The sequence below is a fragment of the Cotesia glomerata genome, linkage group LG2, assembly GCF_020080835.1.
Source record: "Cotesia glomerata isolate CgM1 linkage group LG2, MPM_Cglom_v2.3, whole genome shotgun sequence".
NCBI lineage: Eukaryota > Metazoa > Arthropoda > Insecta > Hymenoptera > Braconidae > Cotesia > Cotesia glomerata.
Window position 1 is genome coordinate 1,094,753 of NC_058159.1, and position 19,700 is coordinate 1,114,452.

The window sequence follows — 19,700 nt, forward strand, 5'->3', positions numbered from 1 at the left end:
TTTTTGCTAGACTGAAAAATGTATCTCTCCGCAATTTTTTACAGCGAACTTGTTTATTAAATAATTAAATTTATTTATGCGCGACATACTTTGGTAATAAATCTTTTGTCCATTGTTGAGTGGTTCGATGTTGTATAATGATATCATTGGACAATAATTGGGGCAAATTGCCGGTTTCTTTTGATAAAATATTTAGTAAAAAAGGAGTGGCATTTAATTTTGAAGGGTGTCGTTGCGAAATTTAATGACAGATTTAGATCATGAATTTAACAGCTCGTCGAAATTTGAGTGTCATTATTCAAATTTGGCTGAACAAATTGCCGGTCGGAGTGATGAGTGATTTCTTAATAAATATATTGGCGCTGGTATAATATTTAAGGAATGGAAACGGTGTTTGTTTTATCTCAAGTGGGCAGAAGTTAAATATTGTTATTAATTTTGCGGGATAATTTTAAAATGTATGGAAAAGGCGGATGAGTTATGTAAGCCATTTGTGTGTATTATTTTATAAGTGTTGACCGCAAAAAAACGTATGTAATACAGACTAGCGGTTTGTCATTTCCTCATCGTGTCACTTTTCATTTATTCTTTGTGATTATGATACATATAATAAGACATAGGAATTTTAAAAGGTTATTGTACCTAGCGTGACAAGGGATAATTGTAGCTGTTTTATTTTGCAGAATGTAATATGAAAATATCGAGGTAATATCAACGATAAATTGTCTTCTGTCTTGGTACTTTCTGAGCAGAGCCATGTAGAGAGATTCACGTGAACATTTGTAATCCCTCCTTACTTTCCCCTCTTATCTGGCGCATGTGACACTCAAGAATCGAGCTGAGACTTAGAATGTCTAAAGTACTGGTATTTTTGAATATTTCACTTCTTATCCGAGAATGAAAGCCGAGAGCTGCATTTAAAGTCACACTGGTCTAGATTTAGACAACGTTTATCTTTAACATGTGTCAGGAGAGGATCTTTGTCCTGCTTTTTAGTAATTTTAACTCAAGCCTTGATATTTAGACTGCAAAAATTAAATTACCTTAAATAAATAATTACAGTCAACCAACAAGCCTTAAAATCTAATATTTGACTATTTAATTAATAATTTTTGGAAGAAATATTAATTTAATGCCTCTATTTACCGATAATTTTGTTTGTTTAAGTGACAAAAATTTTTCTATCAACTTTTAATAGCGTCGCTACTTTTGTTATTAAATTTTTGTAATAATAAAAAATTACAAATAATTTTTTTCAAACGTTATATTGATATTTTTATGGCTTAAAGTGTTGTAAACTGTAAAATTAAATAATCACCTTACTTTATTTTATTAATTTTTATTTTTTTTTTTTTAATCTAAAAACTCATAAAAAGTCATGATTAAAAAATTATTAACTCATATAATTTTTCTTTCTATAATTTTTAAAAATTCATATCACTTTTTTTTTTTTAATTTGAAAAAAAATTTGCAAACATATTTATTTAAATAAATAAGATTTGACATAAAAAAAAATATAAACAGTTGCTTATCACTTAACTCGTAACAACACCTCGGAAGAACTAACAAAAAGAGGTAATTAACCAATATGCCAAGGCATTTGAAATGCTATCGATTGACCAAGTACCGTAATGACTTCTATCGTGATCTCTCAACTGTCTTATATTATATTACGATATTATCAGTTATAGCCGAAGCCAATTGAGCAATAACATAATATAACATATCATGAAAGATTTTTAAAAGATAAAATTTAACGACCGCATCTCTAAAGATCAATATTGAAAGTATGATGCCCCGACGGCAATTTTACCAATTAGCGAAACGCAAAGTTCATTCTCGCGACTTTACCTCATAAAAGTTTAGTTTCAATTGAACTGATTGAAACATTTTTACTTTACAATACAATACAAATATATATCACCGGATTTAATAAGGGGCATCAAAAGTTTGAACTTTTGGGGAGTAAACAAACCGCAGTAAGGATATGTAAATTACTACATACTAGATCCAACAGATCGTTACTGCACCGAGAGGTTATGCAAGTAGCAATAGCAACTGACGACACGTTATTATCATAATAAAGTTCCAATGAGTGGGCAAGTAATGATAGGTCAATCAATCGATGCCAAGTGTCAGATTCCGGTAATGGTAGATTTAGATTTAGATTTATTTATTATTGATGCCAAGGCACAAGCCAAATGGCAAAATCAGTTTCATGGTTATACAATTTCTACAAAAAAAAATAAGTAGGGGAGAAGGGGGTCAATTGAACCAAAAAAAGTTTAGTAATTTTTTACTATTCGAATTAAAACTAAATAATAACTTTTTTTTTCTTGGAATGATAGTTTATTAAGTCTACTATCATTATCAATACATAAATTAGTTAATAAACAACGTGAATTTTTAAAAATTATTAATTTATCCAAACGCGTCGAATGGTTCAATTGACCCCCGCTCGGGGGGCAATTGAACCACTGCTTGGGGTCAATTGAACCAATGACATTTATAACTCAAACCCGAACTTTTAATAAATAACATATTAATTGTTACTTTCTAATATTACTGTTGCACATTTTTAATACACATATATTATATTTAATAAATTAAAAATCGATTTAAAAATAATTTTAATTACAAATTGAGTTTATCAAATTGTTAGGTTATTTCCCTGAGTATTTTTCACGTCGAGTCAAGATGCGCGCGCATGTCCCATGCTTCTCCGTATGGTTCAATCGTCCCCGGGACTGCTGGTTCAATTGACCCCGTATAATTTTAAAACAATTAATAGTAAATAATAAATAAATAAACCATTCTATCACTATAAACAAAGTTGAGGATTATAAAATATAAGTATATACAACTACTATAATTCAAATTTTATCAATTAATTCAAAAATTTAAATATTATTAAACAATTTGTCACCAGCCGAAAAGAAAGTTTGCATGCCTAAAAATAAGAAAATCTCAATTTTTCAAAATTTATCGATCGCAATGATTTCAAATTTTGATCATATCCAAGTTTAACATATTAGAATCTAATTCTAAGAGCATGAAGCGTTTTTTCAATTTTTTCGATTTTTTAAGTCGAGTGGTTCAATTGCCCCGTGGTTCATTTGACCCCCTTCTCCCCTACTATGAAAATAAATTTCTGCGAGTACATAACATAGAATACTTAGTAATGTATAAAAATTAGTTTAAATAATATGTGTATAAATTTGAATATAATCAAATTCAATTTGAAAAATTTATATGAAAAAAAAAAAAAATGGAAGTTTTAAACAAAAAATTTTAATGCTATCATATCAGATAATAACTCTATAATAGTTCACATAATAATTCTATGAATTGCACTTATTATATCTTTATTTTAATATCCAATCTTTAGCCTTTATTTTTAATGTATTGGACTCAAATTTGTTATTTATCATTATTAGACACTATTTTAATTATCAAGATTTAATAAATAATTAAAAACTTCATTTTTAAAGACTTGCAAGGAACTCGAATTTACAATTTCGCGCGGAAGTTCTTCCCATAGTCTTATTACAGTCACTAAAAAGGATTTCTCTAGATAGCTTGTAGTAAAAAGAGGTAGCTCGAAGGACGTATGCTTTTTTGCAGCCAAGTAGATTACTAAACCCCCGAATAAAAGTTTTTTGACATAAATATTGATATTGATTAAGTATTAGATTATCGAAGAATTTAAATATTCGATAGAAAAATTTTATTTGCATCGATAAAAGATAATTCGGCTGCTAAACAGCTTTTCTCTACAATGTAAGATAATTTTTTAAACATAGTAACATTTTCGTATGCAAATATCTGTTGAAATTAATTTTAATATCGAATCTTAGAAGAAAAATTAATAATTTATGCATGAAATATTATTTTACTGTCTTGTATATAAATTTACGATCCATTTATTGACTTCAATAATTTTTTTGTATTATTAATTATTAATTTAAACCGCTTTTTGTATTTTTAAATCGCCGAGTTTGTATGAAAGATGAAAAATTTTTTAAATAAATTTATTACCACACAGAAAGAAAAATTTCTTGGCTTAAGAAAATTTTCGGTCGCCTGAAGGAAGACCGAAGTTGTTTTGGCCGAAGTAAAAATTTTTCTTTAAATTCTATTCTTGGTGGAAGTCATTTTTTTTTATTTAATCATAAATACTTGATACAATAAATTTTTATATTCGATCAAGATTTTTAGATACTTTAGGGAAACAGCGCCACCTACTTCAGCTGAGAAAAAAATTTTCTCACTTTGTGAAAATTTTTCTCTTGAATATTTGATACCCTTTTTATATTATTTTAGCGTGCAATTATAAATATTGAATGAAAAAAAATAATGAAGATTATTTGATCTTCCCAATTGACATTTTAATCAATAAAAATATTAATGAAAATTTACTTCTATCTTTATATTTAATTTTTTTGGAGCAAGGAAAAAATTTTCTCAAGACAAGAAAATTTACTTCTATCAAGAACTAAATTTTTTTGACCAAGAGGCTGAATTCTTCCAAAACAACAAGATTTTCTTGACATAAATAAATTTTCTTGGATCAAGATACGTTTTTCTTTAAATTCTATTCTTGGTAGAAGTCATTTTTTCTTAATTCTTATCATATATACTTGATACAATAAATTTTTATATTCGATCAAGATTTTTAGATACTTTTAGGGAAGCAGCGCCACCTACTTCAGCTGAGAAAAAAATTTTCTCACTTTGAGAAAATTTTTCTCTTAAATATTTGATACCCTTTTTATATTATTTTAGCGTGCAATTATAAATATTGAATGAAAAAAAAAGAAATATTATTTGATCTTGCCATTTGACATGTTAATCAATAAAAATATTAATGAAAATTAACTTCTATCAAGAACTAAATTTGTTGGAGCTTCGAGGCTGAATTTTCTTAAAACAAGATCTTCTTGATTTAAATAAATTTTCTTGGATCAAGATACGAATTTCTTAAAGCAAGAGAATTAATTTTGTTGGAATAACTGAAATTTCTGTCAAAAAAAATTTTCCGCTCAAGAAAATACTTAGGAAGAAAAATATTTCCTTGGCTCCTTTTTTTCTGTGCAGAATTAAAAAAGTACAATTATCCTCACGGAAAATTGCTTCCAATAAATTTTGGTAAAAAATTAATTTTTATTTTTAAAGAGTACTCTCAATATCTGCAGCTCATACCTCTAATTTCATAATAATCTACTATTATAGATATAAATGGTAGGTCTTGAAGCAATCCCCTCGGGTTGATTATCGTCTGCTCAACTTCTGAAATGGATGAGCAAATATTTTACCTCGTACCTAGATATTTATATTTTTGCAATCGACCTAGATCATACAGAAAACACTTATTTTAATTTTAACTTTTACGGGCATCTTTACTTTCCACTCTTCATGACTCCTACTCGTTTATATTTGATATTTAATAACATATATCCTTACCCTTCCCCTTACGTAATTAATGTACAGTAATAATAATAATAATATATATTATTTAATAATTATGCGAAGAAATGGCAGATTTTTTTTATTAATTATAAATAACTAATCTATCACAAATGTCATGGTTTATTGGATGCAATTATTATCATTTAAAATAAAACTTCCTACTTTGATAAAAGTTATTATTTAAATTAATATTAACATCTTGATAAATTATGATTACGGTTATTAATGAATAAATAGATGGTAATAAAAATGCGGATATTTATTGGAGAATAAAATTTTTTTTTTTTTGAGATTACGAAATTTGCGAGGATATTGACACCAGATGTTTATTTATGTTCATTTATTTATTCAGGATTGTAATGTGTGTTTATTTGAGATTTTAATTTTGTAAAGCTAAACTATAAAAATATATAATAAAAATCAATTCAAAGTGACGGAGGAAAAAAAGTTAGTGGGAAAGTTAACAAACGGGTTCCCGCGTTACAGTGTGTAGAGTACTATGGCATTATATTATAGGTGTACTGTTTATCAATATATACAATCCTCCGGAAGATGCCACTTAAAAAATATTAATTGCAGATGAATTTCATTGACTTTTAAAGTAACGGGAGAATCAAGTCATCATACTAGTAAAATGATACTTAATATAATAGTCTTTGGATGATCGGTTTTGTAAATTTTTATTGATAAGTAAGAATCGATGTGAAACTATGAGAACACTATGACAAAAAATATTTTTATTTTTGGTTGCTTAATTTTGCTATGACATTAAAATACTTTCTTTATAAATGTCTTTTTTTCTTATAAATCTACATTATTAAGAGAACATGGGTTTTTATGGTTAAATATGGTATCGTTGGCAAAGTCTTGATACATAATTAATTAAGAAATGACCTTGTATCTTGTGAACTATTGAAATTTTTAAAAATCTAAGCTCATCCCGATGTTACACTCGTCAAGAGCTTTTATTTGAGTACCCACATGCATTTTGATATATTTTTCATATGTACATATATATAATATATAAAATATATGAAAAATTGATGTGGGTACTCAAATGAAAGGTCTCGATGAGTGTAACATCGAGATGAGCTTATATCTTTAAAAATGTCAATATTTCACAAGATATTAGTTAAATAGCACTTTTTTATCTTAACTATTGACGTTTTTAAAAATATAAGCCCATCCCGATGTTACACTCATCAAGAGCTTTCATTTGAGTACCCACATGCATTTTTGATATATTTTTCATATATACATATATATAATACATATAAATATATGAAAAATTGATGTGGGTACTCAAATGAAAGGTCTTGATGAATGTAACGTCGGGATGAGCTTATATTTTTAGAAATGTTAATAGTTCACGAGATACAAGGTCATTTCTTAATTATGTATCTAGAGATAGAGCATTTTCGAATGCAGCCTAAATACTAATCATCATAAAGAACAACATCAAAATAGCGGGCGAAACTGATAAAATGATTTGATCTCGACATCGATTTAATAATGACGATCAAGAGGATCTCGAGTGTCTCTTGATGTTTACGAGGAAATACACATGACTTCCTCCTTTCCATTTCCCCGTGTACGTTTTCAAACCAAACATATATATTATATACATATAAATATAAACACATTGATGTAATGCTCCAGTTGAGTTGACCACGTAATTCAACGTCGCCAGAGACGATCATGCCCACAAGAGACAACAGGCTTCTCTTTCTGCACACCAACCTTATACTTAATGTTTTTCCTTTAAAAAAATTACACTTCCTTATTTTCTAGCCGTTTCCTATTATAGATGTTGTGATTAAATATATAACGGAATAGAACTGAAAAACTGCAGTTTTGTTTTGTTAATTTTATTAGACAATTTTTTAATTACATAAAAATAATTCTTGTCTTTAAGTACGTAATTTTTATTTTTTTCTGACCGTAAAACTGAGTTTTTCTTTGTTCCGTTTTATTTTCGGTAATAATTTTAATTTTTACTATAAGTATTTATTATTGATAGATAAAAAAAAAAATTATTTTCAAATTGCCGAGTTTAAATTTTTATTCAGTTATTATATTTATGCAAAACAGAATTTTAATTTTTACGACAAAAATTTCTCAACACTTTTTATTTTAATCGTCAATATTTTATGCGCAGAAAATAGAAGTAATTTTTTTTTATCTTTTTTTTTTTTAATAAAAAAAAAGTCAAGTAATAACAGAGAATAAATAATTATCCATTTAAATTAATTAAAATTGCTTGATACCAAATCCATCACTTAATTAAAATAGTAAATTGATAATAAACATAAATAATAATTATATAACAGCCATTAATAATTACCGCTAATTTTCTGTCAACCAATAGATTAATTTAAAAAACATTTTTTATTTTTTTTTCTTAAACTGATAATAGTTACGAAAGTTATTTCTTGAATTTCCTTCCTTCTGCAATCGCAATTACGCTAAAGATTTAATTATAAAAAGAGTTTTAAGTAAAAACACAAGCGCGAGCAATTATCATCGCAAAAAAAAAAAAAAAAAAAAAAGAAATAAACAAACCGAGAAAAATGGAGTGTGGTGCGCATTTAAGACAAGAAAGTAAAGTTACCGAAGATATTACTCAGTCACCACACTGTAAACTTAACTTGAGCTGTACCTAGTCCTGAGAGGGAATATAATGATACAAATAAAATCAAGCAACGCCTTTTGCTCGTTTCTTATATTAATGTCGAAAGTCCAGATATACATTTACTTTTTAAGACATCCACTTTCGTTCTCCATTCGGAAAAATCATTTTTTGCCTTTTTATAAACTGTAATTATTATTTATACACAAATTTACTCTACATAAAATATAATTGTCAAATAAAATTATATTTCCGAGTTAACTAAAAGCTGAGTTGTGTGTCAACTTGGAAAAAAAATTTATAATTTACTTCCATAAAAGAGCATATTACAATCAAATGATTTATTGCTTCTAGTCGATTATTATTTAACAAAGCTAAATTTTATTTATTTATAATTCACAAACCACGGCAGTCATACAGTGACTGCAAGGTTGCTACTTATCTGTATTATTAAGAGAATAAGAAAAATTTTGTGTCCAGAATTGCACCCAAAATTGTTCAGAATTGCACCAGAAAATGATCTATCTCTAGATACATAATTAAGAAATGACTTTGTATTTAGTGAACTATTGTCATTTTTAAAGATTTAAGCTCATCCCGATGTTACACTCATCAAGAGCTTTCATATATTTATATATATTATATATTAGGGTGGCGCAAAAAAACCGACTATTTTTTTTTTTGAGTCTCGAGTGAAAAAATGTTAGTTTTTGATGTTTTAAGAGCTCTCTCCAAAGGACAGCTTAAAAAAAAATTTTTAAGATGTCGCTCCAAATTTTTTTAAATTTCAAAAATCGAATTTTTTTTTTTTTATTTTTTTTCTCGTTACGGTATATTTTTATAGACTAAAAAAAAATAAGTTTCTGAAAATTTCAGTTCAAAATTTGAATTTTGAAAGGTCGCTCATAATTTTTTTTCAATTTATTAGTGCATTAGTTTAGATTTATTCAAGCGACCTTTTACTATTCAAATTAAAATTCCATGCATTTTTTTTTTTATTTAGTACAATAATCGATAAAAATACATCAGGAGATGAACTAAAAATCAAGCACAACATAGAAAATATAATTTTTTTTTAATTTAATAATTTTATTTAATCAACTGCCAGGCGTGGGTTCGAATCCCAAGCTGGTCTTAGAAACCAGCTTGGTAGAGATTTAACCTTCCCGCGTAGGTTAAGATTTTTTCAAACCAAAAAGACCCCAATGTACCACTCCCAACACTTAAAGTCAGCGATATGACTAATTGAAGAAAAAAAAAAAAATTTATGAGCGACCTTTCAAAATTTAAATTTTGAACTGAAACTTTCAGAAGCTTATTTTTTTTGGTCTATAAAATTATACCGTAACGGGAAAAAAAATTAAAAAAAAAAAAAGTTCTATTTTTGACGATTTTTGAAATTTTAAAAAATTTGGAGTGACCTCTTAAAAAATTTTTTCGAGCTGTCCTTTGGAGAAGGCTCTTAAAACATCAAAAACTAATATTTTTTTCACTCGAGACTCAAAAAAAAAATAGTCGGTTTTTTTGCGCCACCCTATTTATATATATGTATATATATATATTTAAGTAACTCCTATTCTTTCCCGCTTCACAGCATTATTTATATTAGTAAAAATGCTTACCGTAAGATGGACGGTGTTGCTTAATGTATATAGAATAAGCGAAAGGAAATTTAGTATAGACCGGATAGCTCAAATGGTAGAGTAGCCGACATGTCTTCGGAAGGTTCTGGGTTCGAATCCCAGTCCGGAGCTATCTAATAATTTTTCTCGCATATTCTATAAACTCACATTAAGATGATCCTCTTCACATTCCTTTCTCAATCCTTTCCTACCAATATCCTGTTACGTGAATGTGGAACGCTTCACGTAATAATTACCGTAACTCCTATTCTTTCCCGCTTCACAGCATTATTTATATTTGTTATTTACATATATATATATATATATATATATATATATATATATATATTTTTCATATTACATATATGTATACATGAAAAATATATCAAAAATGCATGTGGGTACTCAAATGAAAGCTCTTGATGAGTGTAACATCAGGATGAGCTTATATCTTTAAAAATGTCAATATTTAAGAAAGTACAGTGCAATTTAACAAAAGTCATTATTTAATAAAGCAAAATTTCATTTATTCATAGTTTACAAATCACGGCAGTGACACAGTGACTGCAAGGTTGCTAGTTATCATTATTAATTTTTTAATCTTAGAAGCTTTTAATTAAGAGAAAAATATTTTTCTACGAAATTTCTGAGGCACTTCATTTTGCCTCTCTCTTTCTTAGGTGCAAAGTAGAATTTTATAATGTTATTATTGAGATAAAATCACTGCGATCATATTATTATGAGAGCTAAGAAGGTATTTGATTAAATATTTACGTTTTTAATCAGAACGATGACGAAGCAAAATCATTTATATCTTGAAGCATTGGCTGTCAAATTAGACGAAAAGTTTATTACCGCAAAGGTTTTATTTCGGGTGTGTTGAAAATTAAATAACAAAAAAGTGACACGCTCGAGGACCAACTTTCTATTTGAGCTGTGAAGACACTGAAAAAATCATTCGAGATAAGATGTAGTTTAGTCTTTTCAGAAAGATTATTTATGAAACTACCGGCGGAAGTTCCTCGGGATCTTGCATCAGTCATTTAATATACAATGACGATCTGATAATCATAAACTATAAATATAATCCTGCTGTTAGTTTTTTATAATTTTTAGTTTGAATTGAAATGTACGAACCATTTTGCCTTTAGGGGCTTATTCCCCCCCCCCTCTTCCCCTATAAGCTCATCCCGATGTTACACTCGTCGAGACCTTTTATTTGAGTACCCACATCAATTTTTCATATATTTATAAATATTACATATCGACGGTCTAATTAGCAATTTGTCTAACTCCTTATTTTTTAGAGGGTGATTTTTTAACATTTCGATGTAGCCAATAATCCAATTATAACTTATTTGAATGATTCAAGCCTAAATATTATATCTCTATTAGATATTAATGATATTAAATGGTTTTTTAAAGTGATAATAAATTTTGAACTAATTATTTTTTTCGTACAAATAGAAGATTCTCTAAAATGGAGTTAGACAATTTGCTAATTAGAACGTCGATATATTTATATATGAAAAATATATCAAAAATTCATGTGGGTACTCAAATGAAAGCTCTTGATGAATGTATCATCGGGATGAGCTTATATCTTTAAAAATATCAATAATTAAGAAATGACCTTGTATTTTGTGAACTATTGACATTTTTAAAGATATAAGCTCATCCCGATGTGACATTCATCAAGACCTTTCATTTGAGTACCCACATCAATTTTTTATATATTTATATATATTATATATATGTATATATGAAAAATATATCAAAAATGCATGTGGGTACTCAAATGAAAGCTCTTGATGAGTGTAATATCAGGATGAGCTTATATCTTTAAAAATATCAATAATTAAGAAATGACCTTGTATTTTGTGAACTATTGACATTTTTAAAGATATAAGCTCATCCCGATGTGACATTCATCAAGACCTTTCATTTGAGTACCCACATCAATTTTTTATATATTTATATATATTATATATATGTATATATGAAAAATATATCAAAAATGCATGTGGGTACTCAAATGAAAGCTCTTGATGAGTGTAATATCAGGATGAGCTTATATCTTTAAAAATATCAATAATTAAGAAATGACCTTGTATTTTGTGAACTATTGACATTTTTAAAGATATAAGCTCATCCCGATGTGACATTCATCAAGACCTTTCATTTGAGTACCCACTTCAATTTTTTATATACATTATATATATATATATATGTATATATAAAAAATATATCAAAAATGCATGTGGGTACTCAAATGAAAGCTCTTGATGCATGTAGTATCGGGATGAGCTTATATCTTTAAAAACGTCAATATTTAAAAAATTACAGCGCAATTTAATAAAAGTCATTAATTTAATAAAGCAAAATTTCATTTAATCATAGTTGACAAATTACGGCAGTCACATAGTGACTGCAAGGTTGCTAGTATATAAATTAGTAGTCAACTTGAGCGGTAAAATATTGAAGAGCAAGGTTTTAAATCACCATCCATACTTGTCCGATTTAACCGGGCCAGCGCCAAAAGGTTACTGATAATTAATCTTAAAGCCTAATAAGAGTAATCAACCGCGGTATCAAAAAGAGGAGTTGATCATCTGCAAGAACAACATACCATAATTGTATATAGACATCATATTTATATATATATATATATACTTATATAGGTGTAATGTTGGGTATTGTGGACGTATGGAGTCTTTTGGCACCATGGTAATCAGACGGACGTTTAATAAAACGACTCATCAATCTATAATCTCGAAAGTTGTGTTATATTATAAATTATTAATAATAATAATAAAGAAACGGAAAATCATGAATCATGACACTAATAATTATTGAGGAGAAATTATGTACTAATAAGAGTTACTAATTACGTAGTATATATTTACTAACTTGTAATAACAAGTAATGACAATTATTTAATATTTAATTTATATATTGGTATTCAAACCCAATAGGGGGGTTGAGTAACCGATTGTTTATTCTGTTTGGGTTCCTAACGAGCCGACAATTTCACCAGCAGCCAATGAAGAAACAAAACCTTTATGCTTCTGAGTATTTAATCCAACTTAATGATATGGTAATGGATATTACGATTGATTAAATGCATTATAAGTTCCAATAATAAATAAATAAATAAATAATTGTACTTTAAGTTTAAAGACCGCACTTGTAAATTGAACACTTGCGACCGCAAGTATTTAAGTAAGTATGTACCTGAAGGTAAACTCGAAATTGCTTTCTTTAAATGTAAGTTTAATGTGTATGTGTATTATATTGAATGGATAGCCGGCGAACGAGTCTTTAATTAACGAGCCCGGTCCTAAATCGTGTAAGATGCAATCACAATTAATGCGCGAAGAATCACACTTAACTGTGTGTAATTCAAGGTGGAGAGAAATACTAAATTAGTCTTTTAAGTATTTATTCTAATTATTATTTATAGCAATTTTTTTTCTTAATAATCACAATTTTAGGGAAAATTATTAATCTAATATTTTTCTTGGATGACGTTTTTTTTGTTATTATTTAAAATTACATAATAATTAATAAACCTTTCGATTGATAAATATGGGACGAATTATAAGAAAAAATTTAACGATATATTGAGAAAAAGAAAATAGTTATATAGAAAAAAGTTTCTTGGCTCAAAAATTTTTTGAAATTAATTATCAAAATTTATTCATTATTTAACAGAAAATATTAATATTTGTTTATACTATAGAAAAAAATTTACTTTGACAGAAAAGTGACGGAAAAAAATTTATTTTAATTAAGTATAAATTATTTTCATCAATTCGACCAAATTTTCAGACAAAAAAATATTTTCAATAATTGTTATCAAGAAAATTTGTTCTTGTGTCAGAAAATTTTGTAATATTTATTTCTGTCAGTGTAAAAAAATTAAGGAACTATAAATAATTGTTTCTAAATTTGTAGAAAAAATTTCTTTAATTTTAAAAATGAAAGAAATTTTTTTCTTATTAACATTTAAATCAAAAAAGAAGATTTAATATTTTTTTATCGATAATTTGTCGACTGATTATTATTTTAAATTAATTGTATTGTAATTAAAATAATTTATTCTATAATTAAGAGCAAAAAGTTTTGAGTTGTTTATACTCAAGGAAAAGGGAAAAATTTATATAATTTTATAATGCTAAAGTTAGCCGACGTTTTTAATTTTTTTATTTATTAAATTTCTTTCAAATAGTTTTTTTTAAATAATTTTTTCAATAAAAAAAATTATAAAAATTTTTAGATGTCGGCTAATTTGATTTTCATATAATTTTTAACTAATAATTAAAAAGTAGACTTTTTATCTTTTTCTTTCATCATATTGCTGATATTTTTATCAAATTAAAAAATTGATAAAACAATTTAAATGATACGATAAATTCTCGACTTTAACCGTAATAATTTCATCTTTGAACCGTGATATTTTATAAATGTTATGACTAAAAAATGCAATATGCAATATGTAGCTTATAATGCAAACCTAAGGGGTAATAAAGTCCTATCGAAAACAAGTGGCGCAATTAGTTTAAATCGTAAACTCACGAATATTACACTTCATACAACAACATATATATCTTGTATGTTTACTACAAGCATATGAATATTTATATTTTATTTATATAGGATAGTAGTATACGGATTATATATAATCCACTTCTTATCCTTTCTCTCATGTTACTTAATAAATCTTCATTCCCACATTTTTCAAACAATTTTCACGTTCAAACAAATTATTTTATCTGACGATGAGCATATAGCGCAATACAGAACATATATAGCTACTAATATAACTTTATATACATGGGTGGCCTAAAAATAACTTAAATTTTCATAATTACTTATGTGGGAAAATTAATCAGCTCCGAACATTTTTAAAAACTCTCTAAAAATTAATATACAATCGAATTGTAAAGAAATATTTTAAAAGCAGTCAAAAATTTATTTTTTAGAACATTAGTTTCACATTAAAAAATGATCTTTGACCTTTTAATAAATTTTTAAATAAAGAAGAAATCACTTTGATCAACTGTGTAATTTTTTTTTAAAGAATATTTATTTTTTCATTCATTTTCTTGATAATAAATAAAATCGAAATGTATTGACTGAAATTATAACAAAAGTAAGAGAGGAAAAATACTATAGTTGTTACATATTAAAATTTACATATTTATATATTTTACTACTCTATAATTAAGCGATACTTTTTATAATTTCATAAGTAAGTATTATTACTTATTATCATTATATGGAAAGAGAAATATTATATTTTATAAGTGAAAACAATCAATTTTATTCATTAGTTATAATATCTACTCGTTAAAATATAATAAAATTATTTTTACAAAGCTATTATTTTTTTTCTTATATTATAAATTTTATGCATAAAGATGATTAATTTAATAAGTAAAATTGTTGCAGAATTAATTCAAAAACAATTTTCTGAGTTTATTAAAAAAGTTTTCAAGTATTCAAAAAATTTTTATTTTTTTCCGATAAAACCGAAGTCAAAAATGCAATAAAAAAAAAAAAAAAAAAAAAAATAATAAAACAAATAAAATTTTGTAATTAACTTAGCATAAAATTATTCAAATTTTCTTATCAAAATTCAGAAATATTAAAAAAAAATCATTTATTTTTAATAAAAAAAATTCTCTACATTCCTTATTGTTATTACAAGAAAAACACCTCCAGAAAATTCGCAATCTGTTTTTTAAGTATAAAAAAAAATTTAATAAAATTCAACTCATTATTTTTTTATTTTTCACATTTTTGCAAAAAAATAAAGATAATCTATATTAAATTCATTATTGTCATATTTTTTTCAACTCTGAATTATTTTGCTGGTGATTGCTACGGTAGTTTCATTACATTAATTAAAAATTAATTCGGAAAATTAATTCCTAAAATTTTTAATTCAATAATAACTAATTTATACATAAAAAAATGATCCCAAGTCCTTAATTTTAACTTTTTTATTTAATTAAATCAATTCTAATTATTCTCGATCGATCACAATGCAAAAATTAGTCTTATATCACTTTTGTAGGTGATTGCTACGATAGTTTCATTGAATTAATTAAAAATTAATTCGGAAAATTAATTCCTAAAATTTTTAATTCAATAATAACTAATTTATACATAAAAAAATGATCCCAAGTCCTTAATTTTAACTTTTTTAATTAATTAAATAAATTCTAATTATTCTCGATCGATCACAATGCAATATTTTGTCTTATCTCACTTTTGTAGGTGATTGCTACGATAGTTTCATTGAATTAATTAAAAATTAATTCGGAAAATTAATTCCTAAAATTTTTAATTCAATAATAACTAATTTATACATAAAAAATGATCCCAAGTCCTTAATTTTAACTTTTTTAATTAATTAAATAAATTCTTATTCTTCTCGATCGATCTTAATGCAAAAATTAGTTATCGATATCCACATATTACAAATCTATTTATTATTTTCGATATTATAATCAGCTCCCAGACGAAATAAAAGAAGAGGATAGAATCTTATTTTTAAAAGATTATTAAAAGAATTTGTAAAGGAAAAATTTTAAATTTTAAATAGAATTATTATTATTTAATAAAATTATTTAATATAAGTTACTGATAGCTAAGCAAATTGTATTAACTATATTAATAAATGACTTTTAGCCGTCGTTTCCTAAGTGATGTTAGCTATAAGATAGATATTGATTAAATCAAAAGTTATAGTATCTAAGTGTACAAACTATTTTGTAACTAAACATTTATGTATTATAATTTAAAAATTTATAATTTATATATATGATATAAAATTAAGTGATCTTGTTATTGGCCATTGGCTGTTAGGTCTTTTTAAAATAAATAAATAAATAAATTATTTTTATAAAAAAATTTACCGGCTACGTGAAGATCCTCTCATAGACGCAGGTAAAACATTGGTAACATTGTGATTAATATTAGCATTCCTGGTGCTCCTTTGATCAGCGGAGGTCCGTGGTAATCTAGGACTACCGGCTAGGGCAATGCCCATGAGGCAAGCGGCTAGTACCGCTGCTCTCATTTTCATCTTTACTCGCTCACTTTATTAATTATAATTACAAATATAATTTATTTAAATAAAATAACTCTCCAACTTACAATCTACTGTTATTGCACTTTGACACAATCAATACCGGTGTCCTTAATAAAATACTAGACTACAATAAAAATCCAGGAAACCTGTTCAATAAATTAGTCACAGTCACTGTTTGCCCCTTTAATTAAATTAGTCCTCAGAAAAATTAAAAAAACTACCACAAAATTAAAACTCAAACATCCAAAAAAAACACTAATTAACAGTTTAGATAAAATTAATAACTCATACTATTATTAATTAATAATCACATAAGTTTCACAGTTAAAAATGTATTTTAATAATTATTTTAGTAAGGATCGAGCAAGTAGCGTAAAGCAACAAAACGTCCGTCCGCGGACTCGGTTGTTGGTAAAGTGTCTGACTGTCCGTATCTCTCTCGTAGTGGGCCTGAGTTCTGAAGTGTAGTGCGGTGGTGGCTGTCACGGGGTCCGGGCCCTCCACAGCAGCCTAAGCCGGAGCGTAACGAGAAGTAAAGTAAAGGTAAAACTCAGTACCAGTAACAGTGTCTACAGACTGGCTTAACACAACTTAAGTAGAATGGGCCTACGGTTTACAGTTTAAGATAAACTTTACATTTTACAAGTATAAGTAGAGTGTAGGTCGTCTATGCTGGCTCTGATACTGGGACTGGGACTGTTCTTGGCTCTCTTATTCCCTATTCTGTATTTAATTATCTGATTAGATATAATATTTATATTTTATATTTTATGGCAATTATTGAGCATTAATATGCTTTTATTTTATCAAATATTAATAAATTTATTAGTTTGGAAATAATTTATTAAATATAAATAATTATTTTTGGACATTTTATGAATTTTTTTTTTTTTAATAAAAATTAATTAATTTGTTTTTAAATGAATATTTATTTTATTATTCAAGAATTTTCGCTGCAGCAAAAAAAATTTAAAACATTAATTTTTTTTTCTCCAGATTTAAAAAAAAAATTAATGTATCTAATAGAATTTTTTTTTTTTAAGTTATGGGGTCCTAAAAAGTCAAAATAAAATTTTTATTCTCCAATTTTATTCACGGATTAAAATAAATAATAAAATAATATAGACGTTGTCATTGCATGAAGCTTAAGCATTAATATGCTTAATAATTATTTATTTTATTTTTTCTCATAGAAAAATTTATCAATTATCAATAAATTTATTAGTTTAGAAATAATTTATTCATTTATTAAATATAAATAATTATTTTAGGACATTTAATGAAAGTTTTTTTTTTTTTAATAAAAATTAATTAATTTGTTTTTAAATGAATATTTATTTTATTATTTAATAATTTTTGCTGCAGAAAAAAAATTTTAAAACATTATAATTAATTTTTTTTCTCCATATTTAAAAAAAAATTATTAATGTATCTAATAGAATTTTTACCCTCAATTTTTATTATGAAAATTAATTTAGCAGGTATTTAATAATATTTTTAATAAATAAATTATGGCAAAAAAAAATAGAAATGCAATTTTTTAAAAATAAATTTTCGGAAAAAATTTGTTTGATAAATAAAATTAATCATTGTCAAGTCACCGCTAACTTTAATGTCATATTTTTATTCACAGAATGAAATAAATAATTATTAACAGTTAAGACTTATTAAATGTTAAAAAATCTTTCTATCGGTAATTTTTTTTAATGAATATTTATTTTATTATTTAATAATTTTTGCTGCAGCAGAAAAATTTTATAACATATTAATTTTTTTTTCTCCATATTTAAAAAAAATTATTAATGTATCTAATAGAATTTTTGTCCTCAATTTTTATTATAAAAATTAATTTGGCAGGTATTTAATAATTTTTTTAACAAATAAATTATGGCAAAAAAAATTGACTTGTAGAAATTTAAAGAAGTTGAAAATGCAATTTTTAAAAAATAAATTTTCGGAAAAAATTTGCTTGATAAATAAAATTAAAAAATTGTCAAGTGATCGCTAACTTTAATGTCATATTTTTATTCACGAGTTCAAATAAATAATTATTAACAGTTAATAAGGCTTATTAAATGTTAAAAAATCTTTCTATCAGAACAATATATAATAGAAAAAATCTAGCACCTAGTATTGGTGCCCTATTGACCGGATATCGAATGGAAGTAATCCGACTTTTGTATTGGATCAATGCATACATGTGTGTATTATATTTGTATTGATATTTACGTGGTGTACTAAAAAAAATGACTGGTAGGTAAGTATACGGGCACGCGTTCTCAGTCAACTAAGACTTTACTTTCACGTCGGAACCATGACCGACGTTTATGATTGCGGGTCGAACCTCCGGAAGACTACGAGCGATAATATTATGCACATTTACATATTAATAAAACATTCAGTAGAGTTCTTAATTAATTTAATTAATTGGCTTTTTTATAAGTGGATGATTTTATGGGAGAGGAAGATTAATGCTTGCTTTTAGAGATTTATAATCCATTATTATTATTAATATTACATTTTTAGTTTATTTATTGTTCATCAGCCATAAAAATAAAATTACTTTTATTTTATTAATTAATAATTCAGACGTAACTCTCCTGAAAGGAGAAGATTCAGCAGTTATGCACCCTCTGTCGGTGATTTTTAGCACTACTTTCGCTCGAGAAATTATATATGAGCCAACATGACCACATTAAGTCATATTTGATCATATATAATTTTTTTATATGTAAAATTTTTATTTAAATAAATCAATATTTGATAATTAATTATCAAAAAATTTATTTTTGTTTTTAAAATTAATTATTGTCTTTAATTTGTTACTTAAATACAAAAATTTGATTTTATATTTAACATATCATAAATATAGAAATCA

General features: G+C 25.8%; 1 protein-coding gene and 1 long non-coding RNA gene across 2 annotated transcripts in view; both read right to left on the minus strand.

Annotated features, from left to right (window-relative positions):
- LOC123258450 overlaps nt 1-17,081 on the minus strand; it is a 94,593-nt gene extending 77,512 nt beyond the window's left edge. Inside the window, exon 1 of the mRNA XM_044718449.1 lies at nt 16,647-17,081. Coding sequence (XP_044574384.1) covers nt 16,647-16,816 — 170 coding nt within the window. The 5' untranslated portion in view covers nt 16,817-17,081. The remainder of the gene's footprint in view (nt 1-16,646) is intronic.
- On the minus strand, nt 556-2,152 carry LOC123258456. The gene is made up of 2 exons (XR_006508077.1): nt 1,541-2,152; nt 556-1,025 (listed from the first exon to the last, which is right to left on the minus strand). It is a non-coding gene; the product is annotated as an uncharacterized LOC123258456 (long non-coding RNA).
- Nucleotides 17,082-19,700: the final 2,619 nt, after the last annotated feature.